Here is a 13,109-nt window from a genome sequence, read left to right as displayed (position 1 = left end):
TTAACTACCCAGGTTTTAGCTACTAATATTTTAGATTCTAAATTTGATCCTAAAAGACTAATAAAAACTAATTTAGAATATAAAGTAGGTAATAACTAAAATCTTGATAGATAATGGTTAGATATCAATTTAGAAATTATTTTATAAATTTTTATTAATAACAATTGCTTTAGATACCAATAAGTTTTTAGTTGATAAAATGATCTGTATATTGACTAAATTAAATATTATTTTAAAGACTAAAAAAATTATTAGTATCTAATTTATAAATTTTATTAATAATATAAACTATTATATATATATATATATATCAATAGTTTTTTTTAGTTTAAAAATAATATCTAATTTAATTAATATAATAAATAATTATTTTTGTCTTTAAAATTAATTTTTATGTAATAATTTTTTAGTTCATATATATTTTTATACTTATATCCGAATTGTTCAGATACTAAATAATATTATATATATTATCTTTGAATATCTGGGAGTTGGGTAGGAGTACACTAAGGATTTGGTGTTGCTTTTTGTATTGGATTATTTGGATGAATTATTTAATATGAAAATATGACTTTGTTCTTGCATAAATTTTTTTATAAGAAAGTAAATTATATAAACTAAAACTAATTTATATATTCAAGTAATTTTTTTTTATTTAATTACTTTTAAAAATTAAGATAATTTATGTTATCAAAAAACTTAATGTAATTACTTTTTTTCTATAAATATTAATAAAAAATTTATTCAAATAAATTCCATTTATTTGCTAAACCAGTTTAAAAAAAACTGAAAACTAATTTCGATATTGGTTTTATTTTAAGAAGAATGATCTATTTACGACTATTTTAGCTAATATTTATATGAGAAATGATTGTGACACTCTCTTTTTAGTAATTTTGCTATTCATTTGGTAGATTTAATAAAATATTTAGTGATTTTTTTAGCTTTCAATCACTTATTGTCAGTGTTTGGTAAAAAGGACTTAAAATTTAAACAAGAAGCAATGAAATCCAAACTCAATAAATACTTAGTAATTTAAGAAGGTGGTAGTAAAGTAGTAGAGAGTTTGATTATTATTATAATTATTATAGGCAAACAGCTTCTACATAACAAGTGGAGAGTTTGGGTTTGCTAAAGCATAACAATTTCCAAATTCAGTTCTTGAGAGCCCCTTTGCTCTTCAAGTACTCCACACTCTGATCATAAATTTCTTCAATCCCATACTTAAAACTGAATCCTTCTTTCACAAGCTTTTCAGAAGAGATTGTTAGTTTTGCCTTGGAGGGACAATCATCGAATCTGCAAACAGAAAATCCATGATTAAGGAAAGGGATTCCTTGAAAATGAGAAAGAAAAAGCATGTATAAGCTTACTCAGTTGGAACTTTGTACTGAGGGTAACGTTTGCTAAGAAACTTTGCAAGCTCAGGAACACTAGTACTGTGAGAAGAGACAATGTATCGACCAGAAGCTGATTCATTCTCAGCCACAAATATATGTGCTCGGCAAATATCCTCCACATGGGTGATGGATATTGAACCTGATAGAAACTGCATGCCTTTCAGGGCGTTTATGAGGAAATCATTGCCTGCAAGGTAAAACAAAAGTGGCACTGAAACATATACTATGGTCCTAAAAAAGTACAACTATATAACTGGTCTAGAAAGCCCTTAAACCAGTAGATTTGGCATATTTGAACCTGTTATGAGAGACGTGGCCAGGCCAACACTTGATGGGATGTCCGGGGTGAGAGAAGGACCAGTTGTGAGAGTTGGTATCACAGTGATGAGATCAATGTGATTCTCTTCAGCAAATTTCCATGCAGCTTTCTCTGCCAGTGCTTTGGAGACAGGATAACCCTACATGTTGGGATGAAGAAACACTCTATTTTAGAGTCTATTCAATGATTAGTAGTAATCTTTTCCATCTAGGAAGGGTAATAATGAGGTAAGGCACCTTGAAGAGCCATTCCTCATCCCAATTTAGTAAGTTGCTTTTAAACTAAAATAATCTAACAGAAAATCACTAAGGTACTTGGAAATCAATTTCATTTCAAACTAATAGGGCAAAAGCTGATCCAGATAGGTGCAAAATAAGGTTTGATTTTTACCCAAGTGGGTGGTTTTGCAGTGTTCAAGAACTCAACATCAGTCCAGTTGCTTTCATCCATAACCAGACCAGTGTCCTTGACAGGGTTTATGGTCACAGCAGCTGCTGAAGATGTTAAGATGACTCGTTTGACTCCTTTTGCTCGTGCACATGCTTTCAACACATTCAACACTCCTGAGATTGCAGGCTTGATCGTGTCATTCTGAATAGTAATTGCAAAAGAATTTCTCATTAGTCTTTTTCTTCAACACACATATGTTGCATTTGATTGTAAAATTTATAGTGCAGTTTCTTGTTCGGTGTGCAATCTACCTCAGGATCTTCAGAAGCAAAGTTCACAGGTGTAGCAAGCTGAAAGACAAGTTCACAGCCTGCTATAGGGGCATCAAAATCCCTTTCACCTGTTAGATCTGCTCCAAATATGTTCAAGTCGCCCAAACTTTGCAGGGCCAAAAGGTGAGATATTTTCTTAGCATTATCTGCACCAGAACACTTAAGTCAAGAATTTTTTTCATAATAAGACTAAAATAAATTATAATCGTAGATAAACTTATTATAAGTGATGGACACCTTTCTAAACGATACCCAGTAAGCCAAAGGGATAGAAGAAAAAAAAGTTTAGAATGAAGAAAAGTGTCCACCATTTTACTCTCTTGTACGTACACCTTGTACCATATATAAATATTAAACTTGTATCATTGCAGAATAAAAAAATCATTCTTTTTTGTTCTTCTAACCAAACATTATAGATAGTAATTCTAGTGTTACCCTCTAAATAATTAAACAGTTTTTTGTGAACAAAATCAAGAAACAACTTTAGAATGACACATTTGACTGAGAGAGAGGAACCTGGGTCTCTAACAGTGGTGTTGACAGCATAACCCTTGTGAAGCAATTGCTTTACCAAGCAAGAGGCCATAAATCCACTTCCACCGATCACACATGCCTTCTTTCCAATTTTCTTGACAGTGGCCATGATTTCACACCTCAAGAAGGATGAAACTTACAGTAGGAAAGTTTTTTAATGTTACCCAAGGAGAGAAGGTTCTTAAATAATAATAATGTTTCAGCTACTAAATCCAAAACACCGTTTCGTCTGAGTGTAGTTTAATTGAAGGTGAGCACGTGATGGTGTTTGGTGGTTTTGTCACCAACAACTAACATCAACAACAAGTCTTGCAGAACAAAAAAACCTTTTCATCTGTCTGTCACTATACATTCTTCAATTCAAAATGCCAAACTGAATTGAAAATCCACACCTCATCTTCCATCTCTAACATTCAATCATAAGCACAATAACAAAATAAATGGTGATAAACTACATATCTATCATATTTCACTATCACCAGCATGGTTTCATTACTTATACCGCATCAAGGTTGTTTAAATTGTGGGAAAATCCAATTGTTTGTTTGTAACTTGTACAAGCTCCTACTTCAAACACATATATAATGATAGTCATCACAACACTGCATAACAAACACATTTTTTTTATTTTATTTTATTCCTCTATTTTTATACTACTTATTCTTATTTTTCTTTATTATTTTCTATTTTTTTCTTCCTCTTAAATTTCAAAAATAATATATATATATATATATATATTTGTTATTTTTTTTTTCATTCATTAACATGCTCCATTAGTATCTCAAAATCTCTTTTTACATTATTTCCAGTCAAAGGCAGAATTTTGACAATGCACAAATAAATGTACTTTCATAATTTTCTATATAAAAAATTCGTTTAGACTGTGCATGTGTTAAATTTCACAATATAATTTATTCGAATTAAAAAAAACTTAAGGAAAAAAGTTTTGATTGTGTTTATACTCTCTTTTTTTTCACAAAATACAATATAAATTTTTAGCTTTATTTATAACATTAGCTTTTTTTTATCTTTAAATTCACATAACTTTTTATAAATATAATAGGAAGATATATATTCTTGGACAATTCTAACAAATTTCCCACCTTGATTATCATTTTTAAGATTATTTAATAAATATTATTATATATATTGTTTTCAGTATATTGCTTAAATACTTTTTATATAATCCAAACAACTACATATAGTTTTAAGTATTTGTTCATTTACAGCACTAAAAGCATTATATTGGTTTTATTCTAATGAATTTTAATGAAATTCAGTTATAAATGTAATTGGTTATTAAAAAAATTTAGACTTCATAAATGTTTATAAGAATAAAAAAAATAATAAAGAGAAATTAATTGAACCTTTTTTATAATATAAGATCTCAACATTTTTAAAAACTAAACAGCTTTTAAAATATTCAAATATATAAACTAGTTTCTTATTTATGAGATAATTTTTATTTTTTTTATTTTTTTATTTTCGTTTTGTCATATTCACATATTAATTACATATCAAGCATAGGAATGTATATAAGTTTAAATGGTTATCCCTATCAACTAAAACCAACTTTTGTAAGATATCTAAGGACGATCTTCTTACATAAAAGAAAAAACAATTGAAGTTAAATTTATTAATTTAAGTATAAATTAATTTATAGAAATCCTTTTGTATATGTAAGAAATGTTTTGTGTCCATTGTTTAACTTTTTACATTAAGGTTTCTGATATATTAAGATCATACAGAATAAAATATATACACTTTATATATCAATAAATTAATATTTTCATTATTTTTTAATTTAAAATATTATTATATCATTATAATGATTTATCAAGTGTATGTATTATAATGGTTCGTATTATAACGGTTTGTTAACTATATGTACTTTAGTTTTGGGATTCAAAACTTTAACCGCTCTAAATTGTTTTTTTATTTTTTTATTGTTTAATATTTTGTTTTATTAATTTATTTTAGTTATTTGGACATTTTATATTTTAGAAGTTAATAAAGCAATTTTTTAATTTTAATTTATTTGTTCTTACTTATAGGAGAGTGGAGAGATTGAATACTTTTTTGTTTTAAACGGATATTCTTCTTTATTAAATAAGCAGTTTTTTAATATATACCTATATATAAAAGGTTTTCCCTTTATAACTGTCATTTTGTGTATACATTTTGTTTCTAAATTTATCCTTTATAATATTAAAATATAATAAATTTGATTTATTTTAAAATGGTAAAATTGGAAATGTGACTTAAATTGATTTTTTTTAAAAAAAATAAGTTTGAAAATTAAATTTGGAATAAATGATTTGAGAAACGTGTACCGTTTTATTAGAGGAGAGTGGAGAGATAGACGTGAAATGTGGGTTAATGGACGACTAACGACGTGAAATGTGAAAAATATGGTAGCAGGTAGCAAGTTGCAAGTAGCAGGTAGCATGTAGCGGATAATAGGTTACAATTAGCAGGTAGCAAATAGCAAGTAGCAGGTTGCATGTAATAGGTAGTAGGTTGTAGGTTGCAGGTAGTAGGTAGCAGGTAGTAGGTAGTAGGTTGCAGGTAGTAGGTAACAGGTTGTAGGTAGCAGGTAACAAGTTGCAGGTAGCAAGTAACATGTTGTAGGTAGCAGGTAATAGGTAGATTGTAGCAGCTAGCAAGTAGATGATTGTGGGTAGAAGGTAGCAGGTAGCAGGTAGCAGGTAGCAGGTTGCAGGTAACAGTTAGCACGTTGCTAGTAGCAGGTAGCATGTTGCAGGTACCTGGTAGCAGGTTGCAGGTAGCAGATAGGAGGTTGCAGGTAAATGGTAGCAAGTAGAGGTTGTAGGTACCAGGTACTAGGTTGCATGTTGCAGGTACCAGGTTGTAGGTAGCGGGTAACAATTAGATGTAGGAGGTTGCAGGTTGTGAGTTGTAGGTTGTAGGTTGTGGATAGCAGGTTGCAAGTAGCAAGTAACAGGTAACATGTTGCACGTAACATGTAACATATGTCAGGTAGCAGGTATCAAGTTGTTGGTTGCAGGTACCAGGTTGCATGTTGCAGGTACCAGGTTTCAAGTAGTAGGAAGTAGAAACTAGGTAACATATAGTAGGTTGCAGGTTACAAGTTTCAGGTTATAGGTAACAGGTAGCAAATAGCAGGTAGCAGGTAGATGGTAGTAGGTAGCAGGTAGCAGATAACAGATAGCAGGTAGCAGGTTGCAGGTAACAAGTAGAAAGTTGCTGGTAGCAGGTAGCAGGTAGTAGGTTGCAGGTAGATGGTAGCAGGTAGGAGGTTGTAGGTACCAGGTAGTAGGTAGTAGGTAGTAGGTTGCAGGTAACAGGTAGCAAGTTGCAGGTTGCAGGTTGCAGGTAGTAGGTTGCAAGTAACAAGTAACAGTTAACAGGTAGAAGGTTGCAGGTAGATGGTAACAAGCAGTAGGTAGTAGGTAAGAGGTAACAAGTACTAGGTAGGTTGCAGGTAGAAGGTACTAGGTTGCAGGAAGTAAGTTGCAGGTAGCAGGTAGCATGTGTCAGGTAGCAGGTTGCACGTAGCAAGTTGCTAGTTGCAGGTTGCAGGTAGTAGGTAGCAAGTAACAAGTAGCAAGTTGTTGGTTGCAAGTAACAAGTAGCAAGTTGTTGGTTGCAAGTAGCAGGTAGCAAGTTGTAGGTAGCAGGTAACAGGTAGCATGTGTTAGGTAGCAGGTAGCAGGTTACAAGTATCAAGTTGCTAGTTGGAAGTTGCAAGTAGCAGGTTGGAAGTATTAGGTAGCAGGTTGGAAGTATTAGGTAGCAAGTTGCTGATTGCAGGTTGCAGGTAGTAGGTTGCAGGTTCTAGGTAGTAGGAAGCCGGTACTAGGTAGCAGATTGCAGGTTACATGTTTCAGGTTGCAATGTAGCAGGTAGCATGTGTTAAGTAGCAAGTAGCAGGTTGCAGATATCAGGTAACAATTTGTAGATTGCAGGTTGCAGGTTGGGGGTAGTAGGTAGTAGGTAGCAGGTAGCAAGTTGTTGAGTGCAAGTTGCAGGTTACAGGTAGCAGGTAGCAGGTAGCAGGTAGTAGGTAGTAGGTAGTAGGTAGCAGGTAGCAGGTTGCAGTTAGTAGGTAGCAAATTATAAGTTGCAGGTAGATGAAAGCAGGTAGCAGGTTGCAGGTAGCAGGTTGTATGTAGTAGGTAGTAGGTAGCAGGTAACGAGTAGCATGTAGTAGGTAGATGGTAGTTGCTAGCAGGTAACACGTTGCAAGTACAGGTAACAGGTAGTAGATTGCAGGTAGAAGGTTGAAGGTAGCAGGTAGCAGGTAGGAGATTGCAGGTAGATGGTAGCAGATAGGAGGTTGCAGGTAGCAGGTAATAGGTACTAGGTACCAGTTATGAGGTAGCAGGTAGCAGGTAATAGATAGTAGGTAGCAGGTTGCAGGTAACAATTAATATGTAGCATGTTGCAGGTAGATAGTAGGTAGCATGTTGCAGGTAGATAGTAGGTAGCAGGTAGTAGGTTGGAGGTTGTAGGTAGCATGTGTTAGGTAGCAGGTTGCAGGTAGTAAGTTGCTGGTTACAAGTAGCACGTAGCAAGTTGCAGATTGCAGTTGTGGGTAACAGGTTGTTAAAATCTTAAGTTCTTCAATAATATTACATTCGATTTATTGTGATAAAAATAATATTAAAATTGTCTAATTAAAAAATATAATTATTTAATTATTTTAAACCTATTTAATTAAAAATAAAAAAATATAAGTAATAAAAGATTAATACAAATAGTGAGATATTATTTAATTTGATTAAATTTTGCATTTAATTTTTTTCCAGATTTTAATATAATTAAATAAAAAAATAAAAGTAATAAAAGATCAACACAAACAAAATGATAAGATATTAATTAATTTGAACAATCGTTGTTAGATGTGGAGAGTGTGGAGAGATTAATAAGTTACTTTTCTGATTTAAACTGATTTTATTTTATTCTCTATTTTAAAATTAAAGATACCTATTATTATGTCCTCCTTTATTAAGTTTTATTTTGCCCTCAGAGATAAAGATACAGATGTGCAACACCATCACCATCACCCAACAACAACAGTGTTTCGCTGAATATTCAAACTAGGTTTTATAAAATTGTTTATTAGAATTTTAATATTAAACATAATATATATAAATAATAAAAAAATACAGTAGAAATAAAAAATTGAATAAATAATAATAATAATAATAATAATAATAATAATAATAAAAATAATAAAAATTACAAATACACGTTAATAACAAAAATAAAAAATATTATACACTGGTCCTAGTTTCTATAATCCAAATAAAACTCTTCAAAACAAATGTTTCTCACCTCCTGTCACACTTTCTCTTTCATGCTCTCGAAAATAAAATTTGAACAACTTGATAAAAATACACCACATGCAAGGAAAAAACAGAGTAACAGAGCTTCTTCTCACTTCTATGCCCCTCTTCCATTCTCCTCCTTCACACTTATCTAACAGTGTCTACTATGAGATCCATATAAATTCAATATAGAGGTGTCTTTATACACTAATAGTGCAGAAACACGAACAAATAGTTACAAAAACCAAAGTATAAACCGATCTATGAGAATATCAGAGTAACGATATCACATTAAAATGACTAAAGAAAACATATCTGCCAAATAATGTAAATAATAACTTCAACTTGAACCATCAATTAAACTCCATTCATACTATATCACTTATGAAAGAAGCAATTACAATCACAATTTAATTATGAAACAAAAAATGAGGTTAAGGCCCCATAATTATAATAAAAATAAATATAAATAAGAGTATTTACATCTTGTCTGTAACAAACTTCAAAATAATCAAAATCTAGTTCTTGAGTGCCCCCTTACTGTCTAAGTACTCCAAACTGTGGTAAAAAATTTCTTCAATTCCATGCTTGAAACTGAACCCTTCTTTTACAAGCTTCTCTGAAGAGATGACAAACTTTGCCTTGGAGGGGATATCATCGAATCTGCAATTAAAGAGTCATGCTTAGATTCAATAGAAATGTAAGATATGTTTCTACCACGAAAGAGCAATACGACGTAATTTTCAAGTCAATTTCATTCCAACAAAATTCTCGTCCTTTGCCTCTCACGTGTGGTAACGATCCACCTAAAAGTTCTCGAAAGGACGAAATTTATTGGAAAAAATGCAAGACAAAAGAGGCAAGAGGCAAGTGTATTTACTGCTATAGACATTTCACACCAATTTTTTTAAGGTTAGAAGCATACTCGGTTGGAATTTGATGCTGAGGGTATCTTTTGCTTAGAAACTTTGCAAGTTCAGGAATGCTAGTATTGTGAGCACAGACAATGTATCGGCCAGAAGCTGATTCTTTCTCTGCCAAAAACATATGAGCTCTGCAGATATCCTCCACATGTGTGATAGATATTGAACCTGACAGAGATTGAATACCTTTGAAAGCCTTCATGAAGAAATCATTCCCTGCAAGGTGTCAGCAAAATGCCACCAAAACATTCATAAATCAATTGGTATGGTGCTTAGAAATGAAGGAGGTGGAAAGGTGCTAAATTTATTGGATATGGTAGTTTGTGAACCTGTTATAAGGGACGTGGCCAACGCAACACTGGTGGGGATGTCTAGAGTGATAGAAGGACCAGTTGTGAGAGAAGGTAACACAGTGATCAGATCAATGTGATTTTCTTCAGCAAATTTCCATGCAGCTTTCTCTTCCAGTGCTTTGGAGGCAGGATATCCCTACACATATATACATGAACTTTACTTTCATAACAATAAGATCTTCTTACTATTTGTTAAAATAAACCATTTCCAAACACAATTTCACATTACTCAGCCATCATTATATCAAGTTCTGAAAAAGGTTTTCAAAAAAGTGTTTTAAAACAAAAAAAACAACACAGACAGTTGAAAAGCTATTTTGGCATTATCTTCCTGCAAGTGTTTTTCTTCATCTGCTCAAGAGACAAACTTCTAGAAAAAAGAAATGTGATGAGCAGACAAACAAAGGTTTTAACGAGTGCTTGGGGGGCAAACAAATTTTACAAAACAAAAATGGTCTTCAAAAACAGTAAACAAGCAAGGCATTAACATTTTCAGTAAGGAATGGCACAAGCCCATATCTTAAGTGATTAAGGTTTGGTGATTTACCCAACCATGTGGCTTTGCAGTCCTCAAGTACTCAACATCACTCCAATTGCTTTCATCCATGACTAAATCTGTCCCATTGAGTTGGTTAATAGTTACAGCAGCTGTTGAAGATGTTAAGATGACTCGTTTGACTTCTTTTGCTCTAGCACATGCTTTCAATACATTCAATACGCCTGAGATTGCTGGCTTGATCATGTCATTCTGAATAATAGTTTGCAGAAGCATTTTTGGATTAATTTTTTTATCAACTCAGACATGTATAGTTCTAAAAGCATCCAATTATAATGCGTGATGAGGATTGAATGTACCTCAGGATCTTCAGAAGCAAAGTTGGCAGTTGTAGCAAATTGGAATACAAGTTCACAGCCAGATATAGGGGCATCAAAATCTTCTTCAACTCCTAAATCTGCTCCAAAGATTTCAAGTTTTCCCAAACTTTGCAGTTCCACTAGGTGAGATATTTTGTTGGGATTACCTGCAGGATATGCATGAAATTGTGTTCACATATATAATCTCTACTCTTCAATGCAACTCCAAGGGAGAGATTGACCTACAGTACTTGTTTCATTTGAGGTAACAAATGTGTGAAATATTCTTTTGGCTTATAAAAAAATAAGAATGTGGGAACAAATATAGAACCAAATTAATAATTAAACCCCTCCACTATTATTTCTTTAGGTTTTTTTTATAAAGAGAAAATATATGGTTTAGTCATTATATTCTAACGAAATGCGATTAGAATCCCTATTCTTTAAATTTGGCCATCAAACATTAAAAATATGTGAAAACCTATACTTTTTAAAAAGAGGGCCTAAAGCTATACTTTTTAGAATCAAATTTATCAATTCGAACATATAAGAAAAATATAAATATTAAAAAGCAGTTTTTTATAAATCACACTTATTTTTATTAAGCATAATATATATGTATATATAATGAAATAAAAATTGAAAAGGAAAGGAGATAGAAGGAGGAACCTGGATCTGTAACAGTAGTATTCACTGCGTAACCTTTTTTAAGCAATTTCTTAATTAAGAGAGAGGCCATAAATCCACTTCCACCCACCACACACGCTTTCTTTCCCATTGCCTTCATGCTTCCCATCTTCACACGCTCACTTCAAACAACTTATTAAAAAAACTACTCAAACCATTTCAAGTGTAGGTATATATAGAAATCATAAGATAAAATAACATATCTGTAATTTCAATTCAAGTAATGTTGGAGATAAAAAAATATTTTGTATCTGCAATTTAAGTGAATCAAAACAAAATTATTATTTAAATTCTACGATAATATGAGATATCGTGAATTTAAATTTAAGTAAATTAAAACTTATGTGACTTATAAGGGAGACTTAAATTCCTTTTGAATCATTCTACTTCTTTAACTAACTCGTAATGTATTATTCCCCCTGAATATTTTATACTGAAGATAAAAACAACTTTTTAACTTAATTTGTCCCATCATTATCTTCTTTCTAATATTTCTTTTTGTTTTATCTTTAACAACCAAAAATAAGAATATTCATATAACCAATATATTAAATATACTATCATTTGAATTTTTATTTTCCAACCTTTGTAAAACTAGTAAAACTATTTTGTAGTGTCTCTTGAACCGTTTTTTATCACTTGACGTCAAACTGAATTATAGTTAGGATTCCTCCCAAAAATAACCTGTTAAGAATTTATTTTTAAAGGTAAATTTTTCTCTACCTTCTACTAATGATAAAAAGTCGATTTTATCTTTTTTTAAAAATTTAAATAATTATTTTTATACTTTTCTTTTAGTTGCAACATTTTAAAAACAAATTCGGGATTTGAGCGTACTTACGTTAGATAATTCTTTTTTAGTTTTGTATTTTATTTTTTTACCTGGATAATTTTTTTTTCTGGATTTTTGGCTTTCAAAAAAAAAAAAACACTAATAAAAACACTACATAACTTACCTTAATTACCAATGTTCACCACTAATCACCCTAAGCAACCATCACCACTTAAAAATGAAGAAGAATGCACAACACTCTCCACCATGCTCAAAAACATATTCTTGAAATTGAAAAAAATATAGAAATGCATGGGAAGGTATGAATGTCCAGAGAGAATTTATCTTTTTAAACTATGATAAAAATTATATTATTATCTGACTCAATCCAACATAGAAACTCACAATTTAGGATTCTATAATTTAAAACACCACTGATACATTTTCAAGATTTTATTTAAGTTCTCAATTTGATCCTCATATTGATATAGATCAATAGATAATGTTGTCACTTGAGCTTTTGAATAAGTGCTTCCAAAATGAACTAATAAATATAATATCCCAATCTAAAACTATAGACTTCGGAATACCATGCACTTTAGCAATTTGAGCAATGAAAACTTCAACCACTAATTTGCTAGTGAAATCCTTTTTAAAGGAATAAAATGGCCAAATTTAGACAATCTATCAATTAAATAACAAAAAACCCATGAAAGAATGACAAATTAGTGATATAATTATATCCTCCCAAACCTAAGAAGATATAAGCAAAGGTTGTAAAATACATGCAGGTAAAGCTTGATCGTTCTTAGCTTGTTGAAAAATTTGACATGCTCTAACATATTTGCATGTATCACATTGCATGTTAAGCCAAAAGAATTGAGCACCAATCCAAAGCAGGTCATCATCATTAGGAAACACGATCCTTTTTTATATAAAAGTAATTCTTTATCAATAGTGTAATCAAGATGACATAATTTCTCATACAAGAGTGATCCATTTGATATAGTTTTGGATCTGCTGCAATTAAACTAACCACTCGTGACAACCATGATTTTGTGGGCTTTGATCAAGATAAAAGAAAACTCTTGGATAAGGTATATGTTTGAATATTATCCTTTCCTCGTTTAGATTCAATAGTAAAATGTGACCCATGAATTTGGGCAACCATAGTTGTTGCTCAGAAGTTTGTAACTTTTGTTCCATTAATTCTTTGGGGCTTTTCCGAT

At 31.4% G+C, this 13,109-nt stretch overlaps 2 protein-coding genes across 2 annotated transcripts; both read right to left on the bottom strand.

Moving 5' to 3' along the window:
- Positions 1-1,047: 1,047 nt before the first annotated feature.
- Positions 1,048-3,151, bottom strand: LOC137811942 (anthocyanidin reductase ((2S)-flavan-3-ol-forming)-like). Its single transcript, XM_068613805.1, has 6 exons — positions 2,958-3,151; positions 2,421-2,587; positions 2,110-2,310; positions 1,699-1,858; positions 1,374-1,587; positions 1,048-1,299 (listed from the first exon to the last, which is right to left on the bottom strand). Exons 1-6 carry the CDS (start codon positions 3,082-3,084, stop codon positions 1,155-1,157), a joined length of 1,014 nt encoding a protein of 337 aa, XP_068469906.1. The 5' UTR covers positions 3,085-3,151; the 3' UTR covers positions 1,048-1,154.
- A 5,478-nt stretch (positions 3,152-8,629) lies between these two features.
- On the bottom strand, positions 8,630-11,247 carry LOC137809756 (anthocyanidin reductase ((2S)-flavan-3-ol-forming)-like). The gene is made up of 6 exons (XM_068610839.1): positions 11,091-11,247; positions 10,422-10,588; positions 10,114-10,314; positions 9,543-9,702; positions 9,216-9,429; positions 8,630-8,953 (listed from the first exon to the last, which is right to left on the bottom strand). Exons 1-6 carry the CDS (start codon positions 11,215-11,217, stop codon positions 8,809-8,811), a joined length of 1,014 nt encoding a protein of 337 aa, XP_068466940.1. The 5' UTR covers positions 11,218-11,247; the 3' UTR covers positions 8,630-8,808.
- Positions 11,248-13,109: the final 1,862 nt, after the last annotated feature.

This window comes from Phaseolus vulgaris, chromosome 2 (assembly GCF_000499845.2).
Source record: "Phaseolus vulgaris cultivar G19833 chromosome 2, P. vulgaris v2.0, whole genome shotgun sequence".
NCBI classification, from domain to species: domain Eukaryota; kingdom Viridiplantae; phylum Streptophyta; class Magnoliopsida; order Fabales; family Fabaceae; genus Phaseolus; species Phaseolus vulgaris.
Note: the sequence above shows the minus strand (reverse complement) of the source record. Positions and strands in the feature narration are given on the sequence as shown.

Coding starts and splice junctions, on each gene's coding strand:
- LOC137811942 (XM_068613805.1), bottom strand. CDS start 3,084: ATGGCCACTGTCAAGAAAATTGGAAAGAAGGCATGTGTGATCGGTGGA. Junction 2,588..2,957: donor CACCACTGTTAGAGACCCAG/GTTCCTCTCTCT, acceptor GTTCTGGTGCAG/ATAATGCTAAGAAAATATCT. Junction 1,859..2,109: donor CTGCAAAACCACCCACTTGG/GTAAAAATCAAA, acceptor CCCAACATGTAG/GGTTATCCTGTCTCCAAAGC.
- LOC137809756 (XM_068610839.1), bottom strand. CDS start 11,217: ATGGGAAGCATGAAGGCAATGGGAAAGAAAGCGTGTGTGGTGGGTGGA. Junction 9,430..9,542: donor GGCCACGTCCCTTATAACAG/GTTCACAAACTA, acceptor GACACCTTGCAG/GGAATGATTTCTTCATGAAG. Junction 8,954..9,215: donor CAGCATCAAATTCCAACCGA/GTATGCTTCTAA, acceptor CTTTAATTGCAG/ATTCGATGATATCCCCTCCA.